We start from the raw sequence: 12,623 nt of genomic DNA on the forward strand, positions 1-12,623 counted from the left end.
GGTTAACACACTGCACTGAGCCCGTGACCTCTGGGGTCCTGTGGAATACAGTGGTCTTAGTTGTAGAATCATTTGCCTCTTAGCTAAAATCCTTTCCTGAACCTAATGAATCGGTTCCCCATGTCTCAGCTCATCTTCTGTGGAGGTCAATTACCTGGGTCATCAGCAGAATCTTGTTCACCACAGAATCCCTTCTGCTGTACAGATCAGGTACAGAATGCATAAAGGCTTGAAACTGTTGTCTTTATTCAGTGAGGCTGAGAACAGGGGAGGACAGACGTGAGGCTCACAGTTTGAGGGTCCTCTATCGGGAGTATAAGTTAAGAAAGTTGTCCAAGGTGGGAAAGTAGCAGGAAATGTCCCAACTCCGCCTGCCCATTGGGGCGTCTTCAGAAATGTCGTCTCTACAGTGAGTGGCTCGGCGAGAGGACAGTGGCTGTCACAGATGAGTCTCCTTCTGGGGGCTGATTCCAAGGCTCTCCCGTACCCAGATGCACTCCAGTCTACACAAGCACACATGCTCGCACACATACATACGCACACACACACCACCCTGACATAGATATGCGCACACACATACACACGACCACCCTGACACACACATACACATTCACACACGGCTTCTAGGAGTAGAACCTGCTGTTGCTGACTCTCTTCTCTCTCAACCTGAAAGAAAACAGATTAGCGAACCCATATCAGTGGATACCTTCCACCCTACCCAGCAGGTCAGCTTGTGGCTGAGTGGAGGAGGCTTTGGGCTCCTGGCACACCCGTGAGACTCCACTTCCTCCTTGGCAAACAGGGTGATGGCGGCTCTTCTAAGGATCCAGTGAGAACACACCTGGGCTGCGGAGCTCACCCAGTGTTCTTTGAAGGCTACCTCATCTGACGCTTGCTCTAGGAACATGAAACACCCCTAGCTGCCTCTCCCACACACTCCATGTCCGAGGCACAACCAGGAGCCTGGCCTGGGGAGACTTCGTGGAGAAAACAGTTCTACACGAGGGGGGCAGCAAGTACTTGAGCTGACAGCCTACAGGAAGCCCTAGTCGCTGATGTCACTCCTGACTTGGCGGGGGGAGGGGCATCAGGGGGCGTGAGCACACCTACCTCCGGTTGCACTTCTCCTGGTACAGCTGCAGCTGGTTCTCGTTAACGTTGAACTCCTTGACCAGGGCATCACGGTTGGCTCCGCGCAGGTTCTGGTGCGTGTCGTACAGGAAGAGCTGGTTGTTGAGCTCCTCTTGACGCCTCCGCAGCTGACGACAGGAGGAGTAGAGTTCCTCTTCACTCTCCTGGGGGAGGGAACAGAACAGCCCTGTGAGTGACATCTTCCAAGCCAGTGTGGGAGACACATGTGTGCCCGCAGGAACGGGTAGGGCGGATGTTTTGCAACTGGGGCTGCTCCTGAGGTCCAGGTCCCAATTTAACTGAAGGTTAGAGCTTCCTGTTGACTCCACCCTCTGCTTCCCTGTCATTTCCTACGGCAGAAGTTAGCAGCTGCTTCAGCCCTGGGCCTTCCAAATGTCGCTTTACTATGGAACCCCGAAACACAAGGGCACTGCGTGCCTTTCTGGGCTGAATCCACTCCAGCACTAGTGTCTGGTTTTTACCTACGTTCATGGCTGTCTATTCAGGTGTATTTCACAGTGAAGAAGCGGTGGCCCTAGGTGAGGACAGAGGCAGTGAGAGCAGACCATTTAATATTATCTGAGGCCCTTAAAAGGCAAAGCAGGGCTGGGAGATGCTCGATCATAAGGGGCTTGGGTTGTAAGCATGAAGACGATCCCCAGAACCCACGTAAAATCCCTGAGCAGAGTGCTACAAAGTTAGCATCGGCTCTGGGGAGGCAGAGACAGGTGGATCCCTGGGGCTCACTAGCCAGCCATCCTACCCCGGTTAGTAAGCTCCATGCCAAGTGAACCTGTCTCAGACACCAAGGTGGGAGCTGGTGAGAAGGCCCAGTTATTGAGAGTCCCTGCTGATCTCGCAAGGAGCAGAGTTCAGTTCCAAACACCCACCAAGCAGTTCACAGCCAGCCCCAGGAAATCCACCAGCCTCCTCTGAGCCCCCGCAGGCACCGGCTCTCACAGGCATGGGCACGCATTCATAACTTTAGTTGTTACACTTCTGTGAGTCTCTACAAACGTGGGGTGGATGAGGAGCGGGTGCTTCCAATACACAGTAGAACCTCCATCAAAGCTGGCGTCTCTCCTAGCCTCTGACCCTAACCTCTGCTTCACTGATCACATTCCTGTTTGTTTGCTGATGTCTCACCAATGTGCACAGCATCTTCTCCGGAGATGCTTTCTTGGTTCATCCACACACAGCTGCCTGACTCCATCCCAGAGTTACCATTTGGCGGTAGTGCAGTTTCTCAACCTGTGAGTCATGACCCATGGGGTCGGGGGTCAACCGACCTTTCTACAAGGGGTCTCCTAAGACCATCAGAGAACACATATTGGCATTACTATTCACAACAGTGGCTAGCTGAGGTCGGGGCTTCTGGCTCCACCTCCCACCGTAGCCCGCGTACAGATGCTTCCACCAGCCGCCCGCAGGAATGGGAATCAACTTCTTACCGGCTGCCTTTCTGCCCTCCCAAGAATCACCAATGTTCTAAACGGCTTCTAGAAAAGCAAATCTTTTCCAGAAAGTTCTCCACGGGAAGGATCACTACAGCGGCCACTGCTTTGCGAAACGCATTTCCTAAATAATAAGCCTCAAAAGTCAGAATGACTCCTCAGTATCTGGGCAGCAGAAAGCACGCCGCATCTGCAGGCAGGAAAACATTAATCTTGTCATCCGTCTCCACTAAGGCCCTCGGGTGACCAGCGCACCATCAACGCACAGCAATGCCTGGAAAGGGACTTTTCCTTTTGAGGTCTCAATGGCGGGGCTTAAATGCTTCAGTAAATCATGTCATAAACGGATGCGCTGTCACCCAGGCTTCGGAGTGCGGAGTGGATTTAAGATAATCCTCGGGGGCCGTGGGATTTTTTTTTTTTTTTAGAACGGTAAACCAGCGCTTCACACATAGCCTCCAGCTACATTAGCCCCTAACCAAAGGCAGGCTGTCTTTTGAAGCTTAGCGTTGACGTCTCTCTATAGCTACAACGTCCGCCGTCGCTTCCCAGAGGAGATTATTTCATCTACACTGAGGCTATACGGCACAGCCTCCTTCAGCCATGGTCAGCGCCTCTGGTTGCTGTCCCCGATAAACCACGGCGCCCTCTGCTTCAGCCCCTCACTGCGATGACGCTCTGGAGACACCTTTCTTAAAGGCTATGAGCCTCTGCATTCTCTGGTTTTTGTTTGTTTGTTTGTTTTGGTTTGGTTTGGTTTTTTGGGGTTTTTTTTCCTGCAGCTTTTTTGCCTTCCTCATCCTTCACAGAACTGCGGAGAGTCAGGGTTTTGGTTAAGTGAATGCCGTGGCTGCCTTGATCTTGTAACCAGACCACTGGCACTTCCTCCATATTGAAATAAGTATCTCATCATCTGTGCTTATGAGTAGCTTTTTTTTTTTCCCCAAGAGCCTTTCCCTGATGTTCACAGCTTAACTGATGTGTGAGGCCTGGCTTCTGCTGTTCTGCCTTCTCCCTCGACCCACCTTCCTCACTAAGCTGAGCCATTCCCAGCTTGGATTTAAAGTGACAGATGTGTGACTCTTCCTTTCACTGGGATATTTTATTAACTGGTGCTCTTAATTACGTCTCGGGGACAAGGAGGCTAGGGCAGAAGCAGAGAAGGATACTGACGAGTCCATAGAGTGGTCAGAACATATGCATCAATTCGGTGTCTCGGATGGATGCAACCTAGAGTACCCACAAGCAACAGTAACATCAAAGCCCACAGGTCTCCACAGTGTCTGTGATAATCTACCACATGCTGGAAACACTGCAATATATTCAGATGGAGTGGAGCCAAACAAAGCTATCCTGAACAGCTAAGGCTGCATGAAGGGGCTCCATGCCGGCTCCTCCGAACCTTCGGTTTTCAAAATGTTCAACATGTACAAAGCCTGAGAAAGTAAGGCTTGCCTGGATGGGTGTGACATATTTTATTAGTAATTTTCAAATAATTTTGGCTTCTTATTTAGGCTATTCTGTTTCTGGGTTTATTTTTATTGCATGTGTATAAGTATTTTGCCTGCATGTATGTGCATTGTGTAGTGTCTGGTGGCCGTGGAAGTCTCGGAAAAAAGTGGAACTGGAGTTTCAGGCAGCTGTGAGCTGTCCTGTGAGTGCTGGGGAACCAAAGCCAGGTCCTCTGCAAGAGCAGCCAGGGCTCTTCACTGCTGAGTCGTCTCTCCAGCCCCGGGAGTTCTCATTTTCACATACCAAGCATTCACAACATCTGTCCAACCTTATGGTGACCTGGGCAAATAATGACTCAGGGAAGTCATCGTATTTAAAGGTACGGGAAAGCCTGCTTTCTGACCCAGGACACAGTGAAGTGCATAAAGTTCCCAGGACAAAAGAGTAAAGAGGCTTTTATCCATTTTCAAAATGCAAATGCAAACCTGGTTTCTGAAGTCAAGTTACCCTGGGCTTATCTTTTGTGCACTGGCTCACCCAGACTATGAAAACCTACCCTTGCATTTTCACAGACATTTACCTGGGCACAGGCGATGTGGCATAGTGCAAGCATGGAGGTCAAAGAACAATTTAGCAGACTCAGTTCTCTCCTTCCACCCGGTGTATCCGGGGGATCAAAGTCAGGTCATCAGGCTTCGAAGCAAACATCTTTACCCACCGAGAGCCTCAGCAGGCTCAGAGGATTCATCCTAAACTTGAATCAGCTCTTACTTCACAAACTTCCCACTGTCAAGTCCTTTGGAAAATGAACGTTCTTGATCACCGCCTATCATCCCTCTTGATGCTCTATTTTTTTGTGTGTTTCTTGAAGTCTCAACGTGAGGTTCAGGCTGGGCTCAACCTTAACTGACATGGACAATCCTGCCTCAGCCCACTGAATAGCTGGGACTACAGGCATGCACCATTGTCCCTGGCTGTCTTCAGTACTTTAATTTTACATTACTGCTTTTCCCAGTACTCTCACATCCGTTCCCAGTGGTCTAATCCCTGCTTTTTGTAATTTGTTCTTAGGCTTCTTGATAACCCTGCACCTGATAAGAGTCCAGGTGCCAGTTCAATGGAAGTGTTTGTTTGTTTGTTTGTTTGTTTCCATGTTCTGGTTGTTTTACACTCTAATTCCCGTTCTGACGCATTCCTGTGTTTATTTCATGGTTTTAAGTTCCTGGTGATTATTTCCATCTTGCTGCCTTCATGTGACTCAGGTGTTTCAATAGTCCTATGTTTCCAACAATCCCATTTAAAATGGCAAAATATCAGAATGAAGTTTCCCTCTGTAGGACTATTTTGTCCTGGTTCCCAGTACTCAGGGGTGAAACCTTTAGGTAGCTTATTTCACCTGGGTTTTTGTGCTGATATTATAAGTTTCAGATTACAGAATTTTTCATTATGGTGTATTTGTTTAATGTATCCTTAGTTGATACCATCACAAAATTTTAAGCAGTGTTTTTGCCCCCATAAGATACAACTATACCACAAAATTCCCTCATTTCCACCTCTGCACTTTACTATCTAGACATTTCCTTTATATTTAGGGGCTACCTAGGGGCTTGCTTTAGGTAAAGTTCTTGTGAACTCAGAAATGCACTTGTGGGTGTGTGGGTGTGCACAGAGGCCAAAGGTCAATGTCAGGGGTCTTCCTCCATCACTCTTAATCTTTTTCATTTATATTTAAGACAGGGTCTCACTATGTAACCCTGACTGGCTTGGAACTCACTATATGTAGATAAAGTTGGTCTCGAACTCACACATCTACCTGCCCCTGACTGCCCAGTGCTGAGATTAAAAGTGTGTATCACCATGCCTGGCCATCTTATTTTTTTTCTGACGAGATTTCTCACAAACCTGGAACTTAACCAGTCAGTGTATCTGGCCAATGAGCTTGAAGGATCTGCCTGTCCTCTCGCTTTTCCCAGAGGGCATTGGGGTTACGGATATGCTCCATGTAGCCTGGCTTTTACATGAATACTGGGATCCAAACGCAGGCACTTTAGCAGTGGAGCCGTCTCCCCAGCCATGGGTGACTGGCCACTGCATTCACTCCTCTTGCTAGTTTCAGGTGGCGTGTTCGGCCATCCAGTGTTCAGTGCTAACAAGGACAAGTCCAATAGTAGACTTCACCTTATGCATACTCTAGTTGTGTTTGGGTGTCTGGTTCTTTATCCTCCAAGTTTAGTGTCTTTTGTTTGGCATTTTCTATTCATCCCACTGAATCAAGTGAACCTAGAGAGACTTTCCACCTGATGAATGGCCCAGGCTGTCCTTCCTCAACAGTTTCCATGACTAATGGTGTTGTTCTGGATTCTGAAGTAGTTTGGCACTCAGCCTTAAATATGGGTATTTTTCTTTAAATTGAAAATTTCTTTCTTTTGTTCTGTTCTGTATTTTGAGACAGGGTTTCTTTGTATTACCCTGGCTGTCCTGGAACTTGCTCTGTAGAGCAGGCTGGCCTCGAGCTCACAGAGATTTTCATTATATAAGTGATAAGAGTCCTTTTTTGTTTCCAGATCCAGAATCCTTTCCCAGGGTTCCACTGGGTAGTTCCATCTTTCAGTCCCACTGCCCACTGTCCACCCCAGCTGCACAGCAGCCTTTCTTCCTCTTGCTGTGTGTACCACTTTCTCTCACTGCAGCCTGGGGCTTTGTCTGATTGCTCTCTAGGTCATATTATTAGATCTGGGGAGGCAAGCCCAGCAGTACCTCTCTCTGGAGCCGACACAGCCAAACTCGAGTTGGTATGACACAAAGAGGAGCTTAATCTGTATCTTCATGTCCCTCCCCAGTTAAGGAAAAACCATTCTCAAAAACTCCCAGACCAGCTCAGTGCTTGGTCCTCCGGGACTCTGGATTTACATGTACACCCTTTCCCTGCTTTGTAGGTAGCTTTTAGCATTTTTTATTCCTCTGTTGTTATATGATGTTCAAAGCCACCAAGATATCTAGATTTTCTCCAAAGAATGCATACTTCTGCTGGGCTGTGCCTTTAGCTGGAAAGATGACAAGCTGGCCTTTCCTTGGGACCTCACAGCCTCTTGTCCCTTGCTTCTCCTAGCCCAGAGCAAAGCACAGTCCAACCTAAACCAGGCTAGTAGGGAAGCCATTTTTCTCAAATGTCTCTGCCAGGTACCATAGCTTGCTCCCTGATGGTGGTCAGAGTGTGTTTAAGCTTTCATAGTCTATTCTGTTCAGCATTTCCCCAAAGCAGGTCATCTGGGCAGAGACCCCTTTTCTGATAAATGTCAATACTGGCTCTCACATACGGACCTAAAACCCACCCCTGAGTTTCAGAAAATATCCCCCACCCTGAAAGCAATGGTTCTCAACCTTCCTAATGCTACAGTCCCTTATGCTGTAGTGACCCCCCCACCATCAAATTATCTTCATTGCCATTTCATAACTGTAATTTTGCTACTGCCATGAAGCATAACACAAATATCTGGTATGCAAGCCCCATCATTTGACCCACGGAGGGGTCACGACCCACAGATTGAGAACCACCACCCTAAAGCAAAGGCTATGCCTTTCATGCTTAGTTCTGTTGTTCCACTGACAAATATCTAGCCATAGGGAATACTTTTAACCAAAAAAGAAGTTATGCAAAGACCTCTACCGTTTACAAAGTCAACAAATTATAAAGCCCTGCCAACAACTAAAGTACCCAACAGCAGGGCAGGGTCTAAGAGACTCAGGGACCTATAGCTGACGAGACAAAGCATTGAGGGCTTTGAAAATCACACACCAGAAGAGCTGCTTCGAGCTCTCTGCAGAGCTGGGAAAGGGCACACGTGTGAATCCAACTTCACGAATATCACATGCAGAAAAAAAAGAAAGACAAGGCAAAGGAGATACAAGCGACTAACAGGCTGCTTGTGGAGTTGTTATTGTTGTTTTTTTTAACCTTCCTCGTTTTTTTTTTTTCCCTGCTCCCCAAATTAAATACAGCAAGTAATAAAGCAGTGCTGAAATACTCCTTAAAAACATGTATTTGGTAAACACGGTAAGGGGCTGACGGTCGGTAAAGAAACTGTGGCATGGAAATGGCCACCTCAGAAGAGATCTGGATTATTTATTGACAGATTTCTGAGGCCTTAAGCTTTATTTCAACAAATTCTTCATAAGAAAATTCCATCAGGGCCCTCGATGGATCGATCCCTTGTTCAAAGAAGTTTTCCTGGCTCTCACATCTAGAGGTTACAGTGACAAATCCAGCGAGGCTGGACCCGTAAACATCCAGAAGGAAGCCCAGCCCACTGTATGTGTGGCCTGCCCAGCCTCTGAGAGAGGCCTTCAACACCGACATGGATGGAGATGCCAACTGGCAACTGGGGGGTGGTTCAGAACCAGGTGACAGATGTACAATTAAATACAGGCTCAGGAGCCAGCTGCTGAGATGGAATTCACACATGCTCAGAAGCCTCCTCTTAAAGAGCAGACCTGCGAGAGGGGACTTTCTATTCAGAACCTCTTTCCCACCCCTAATCCCCTGCACTCAGCGGTGGGGTCCCTAACACATCAGGCATCCCTCATCAAGGAATCCAAGGCTAGCCAAGCGTGGTTATATTCATTCCCTCTGCTGTCAGCGATTCCTAATAATTTGCTTATAACCGTTCCACAGTGTTTACGACAGCTTTGCAAAGTGCTGTCCGAAGGCCTTCCCCAGCCGTGTTTGCTGCCTGGTTTTTTGTTTTTTGTTTTCTCCATGAACTGCCTGCAGATGGGCTTTTGGATCCAGAGGGGCAGCACAGCTTCTCCTCCCCCGGGGCTATGGAGGGAAGAAGCCCACAGCCCACGGTGGGCTGTGGGGCGCGGAGTCTGACTCAGCTAACCCTCCCCTAACTGCCTTGTTTTCAAGGCTTAGCTTTGCAGCTCTGCCACCCTGCTAAATTATCCCGCCTCGCTCATCCCGTATCTGGGAATGGAGCCTAAGCGGATAATTCAGACATAAGTGACGGGAAACTCACATGGAGACGAACCTGAGAGCCTGAGGGGTAAATAGGTCCCATCTAAATGTCTGACTTGGAGGAGTACTGAGTTTATAGCCAATCAACTTAATGGCAGAATCTAATATAGAAAGGTACTTAGAATCTCATTTTCAAGCAGTGGTTCTCAAAGAAGGATATGGTCACCTGAGGGATGTGTGACAATGCCTGAAGAGAGTCTGGACTGTTGTATGAGGTAGGTGCTGCTGGCATCTAGTGGACAAAAGGCACAGACGATACTGAACACCCTACAGAGAGTATCCTGGTGCCAAATCAGAACAAAGCCAAAGTTCGGTGTAGGGGGGGGGGGGTGCAGAGGTCAACATTGGCTGTCTTTCTTTCTCCGTCACACTCCACTTTATGTTTGAGACAGGGTCTCTCTGGCCAGCAAGGCCCAGGAGTCCTCTGTTCTCCACCCCCTGCCTTCATATTAGAGATTAGCACTGCCATGCCTGGCTTTTATATGTGTGTCGAGCTTCACAACTCAGGTCCTCATGCCTGTGGCTGCTTTACCAGCCCATCCCTCTCCCCAGCCCTGTGGGAGTTGGTAAGCAATCATACCAAAAAAAATTATCTTAATAGATTTATTAAGCATCTTAGTCTGATTTATGGTAAGTTGGCTTGTACATAATTCATTCTGAAGAGGAGAGCTTTGAGACCCATGAGCCTTTGCTCACTCAGCCACAGTATAACACAGAAGGAACTTAGGGAAATGCTCCTGCCCAGGCCTTTCTACCACAGAAAGAAGATGGAATTTGCTGGAGAGGGGCCTTGTTTAAGGTTCAAGTGAAAACTATTTTTTAGTTTAACACTTAAAATTCTTTTCATGATGGAAACTATCCATTATCTCTCCCCTTCAGACAGAAATTCCTCAACCCGAGACTCTTCTATCAGTGAGTGGTCGTGCCCTTAGCCAATGGAGTCACTGGCCAGTTGCTATCTATCACTCTCTGCTCCTGCCTTGCTTTCCCTATTTTTAGGTCTTCTTTCACTCTGAAGTTTTGTAAATGCTTGAGCAACTACCATACTAGGAGGCCAAGTATTCTTACCCAGGAGTCAAGTTCAGGATGGATGGATTCATTCCTTCATTCATTCATTCATTGAGACAAAGTTTCTCTATTTAGACCTGACTGGTCTGGAAGTCACCCTATAGACCAGACTGACCTCTAACTCACACAGATGTGCCTGCCTCTGCTTCCCGAATGCTGGGGTTAGAGGTGTGTGTCACCATGCCTGGGTATAAATTCACCAATTTCCATCACCTGAATTACCACACTGGCTACTAAAGGCATCCCCCAGTCCTGCCTCCCCGCCCCATTTGAAAGCCATCAGCCATGTTAGGAACTGACAATCAAGAAACTCCCAAGATGTTAATACTTAACAGCTGAAAGAACATCACAGACCAACAGTTCCCTACCAGAAAAGACAATGAGAGTCCAGTAGCAAGATCAATAATACATCAGCCCACTGAGGCCCGTGACCACCATTTGCTTAGGTTTCCCAAAGGAAAATGTGGGTGGCTGTAAAATTCTCTGGCTCATGGAAAGCTTTCTGAATTTTTGGTAGAATGAAAGATCATAGAAAAATGAATTATCTACATGCTAGTCATTGCAAAAACAGCACCTACTCAATCATGTTCATTGCTGCTTCATAACAGACAGAAATTGAAAACAGCCTAAATGTCCATCAATGCATGAATGGATAAAGAAAATACAGTACACTTACACAATAGAGTATTGCCCAGCCATTTAAAAAATGAATTGTGAAATTGGCAGGTAAATGGATGGAACTAGAAAAGAAAATTATCCTGAGTGAGGTCTAGACCCAGAAGGACAAATATGATATGTATTATATGTGAGTGTTAGCTACTAAGTCTTCTATAAGCAAGTTATAATCTGTATAACCATGGAGGTTACATATAGAGTAAGAGAATGGGGGGGGAGATATAGGTTTCCCAAGGAAGGGGAAATGGAATAGTTATGGGGGGGAGGACAAGAGCAGAAAGATCAAATGGAGATGGGGGGAAAGGAGGTGACAGAGGGAACACAGGGAGAAAATGCTGAAACTAAGGGCCATGTAAGGGGTCATACAGTAAACTAATAGAGTAGAAGCTTCCTAAAATATATACACTCATGAAGTCAATCCGAATGAAATTGCCAAATAATGAGAAAGATGGGAACTTCTCTGGGCATCTCTCACCACCAAATGAATCTTCCAGTACCAAGAATGGGTTACATCTAATCCAGACGCTGCCCAAAGGAACCTCCGTGGGAACCTGCAAGCAACCCAGGCTATTGCCAAAGCTATTGGTTGCTTCCACAAAGTGATGATAAGGCCCTATTGCTGAAAACAACACCTACACAACTCACTGAACATGAATGCAGAAGTGGAGCCGATGCCTTCCTAGAGCCTTCATTCCTATGGCGTAATGTTCATGATACTGGAAGGTACTCTGAATTTTTACCAAAGTAGAAGAGTAAACACCAACTGGTATACATCAGTCTACAATGATGACCAGCCTGGATACCAGTGCGATAGTGGTGCAAAGCCTGTGGGGTAACCAACCAATATCTGACTGGAGTTAAGACCCACTCCGTGAGATGAAACTCATCCCCAACACTGCTTAGGTGGCTAAGAACTGGACACAGATAGGCCAGAGACCTAGGGAAAGCCAAATACTGCTATTCTTCTAAAGTAACACAGCCGTAAAATGCCTCCTCACGACATTCTGCTACATTCATGTGGGGCTTACTGGATTAGGTTGAAGTTGACATCTGACATCAGATTAACATTTATTTGTACTTGGTCTCTGATGGTGGACTCCTTTTTCTCAGCAAAGCCAGCCCTAAAAATCACCACCACCACCCCCTTGATCTGGGTGACTCCAGCTTTTGTAAGGAGCAGATTAGAGGTGACACTCTTTCCTGCTAAGGAAACCAGTTCAGCTAGTTATCTAGTCCTAGAAATATGAAGGAGACCTTAATCTTAACCAACGACCTCAGCTGTACTTGGAGATTTTCCCCTACCCCTAGGATAATTAAGTACTGCATTTCCCTACTTGTGATAGGACAGTGCTACTGCATGGAAAATGGAGCACTGTACCATTACCTCTAACCTCTGAAAATCACACATTCACCCTCGAAATCTTTCCTGCCCAAGGTTTATAAATCCCTAATTTCAAGTAAACACGCTGACTGGCCACAAGGTGATTCCATCAGCCTTTCACCATGACTGCCTAAGATTCATCCTTTATCCCCTGCCAGGCCTTGTCTCACCAGGCCTGCCCTCTGGCCCGCTGAGCCAGGGCCTCCCTCACCAAGCCTGTGTCTCGGCTGCAAGCCAACCAGACATGGGTTTTCGCTGGACCTCTACCGTGCTTACCACAGCAGCTTAACCAAGAGCTGTAATACTTTGGTATCGCCATAGGCTTTGGAACGCCTGAGTTTCCATCGCCACCAGCAAACTCATGCTAAAAGAGCTACACTGTAACACTCCCTGGAAAACCTTTTCCACACCCTGGCCTAGAATATGGGCCTTGCCCTGAAGTGTT

General features: G+C 47.2%; 1 protein-coding gene across 2 annotated transcripts in view; it reads right to left on the reverse strand.

Annotated features, from left to right (window-relative positions):
* Positions 1–222: 222 nt before the first annotated feature.
* Positions 223–12,623, reverse strand: part of Plcg2 (phospholipase C gamma 2) — a 126,419-nt gene continuing 114,018 nt past the window's right edge. For both annotated transcript variants that reach the window (XM_021640035.2, XM_021640034.2), the window contains exons 32-33: positions 1,111–1,295; positions 223–666 (exon numbers count right to left, since the gene is read on the reverse strand). In XM_021640035.2, coding sequence (XP_021495710.1) covers positions 624–666; positions 1,111–1,295 — 228 coding nt within the window. In that variant the 3' untranslated portion in view covers positions 223–623. The remainder of the gene's footprint in view (positions 667–1,110; positions 1,296–12,623) is intronic.

The sequence above is a fragment of the Meriones unguiculatus genome, chromosome 10 (genome assembly GCF_030254825.1).
Source record: "Meriones unguiculatus strain TT.TT164.6M chromosome 10, Bangor_MerUng_6.1, whole genome shotgun sequence".
NCBI classification, from domain to species: Eukaryota; Metazoa; Chordata; class Mammalia; order Rodentia; family Muridae; genus Meriones; species Meriones unguiculatus.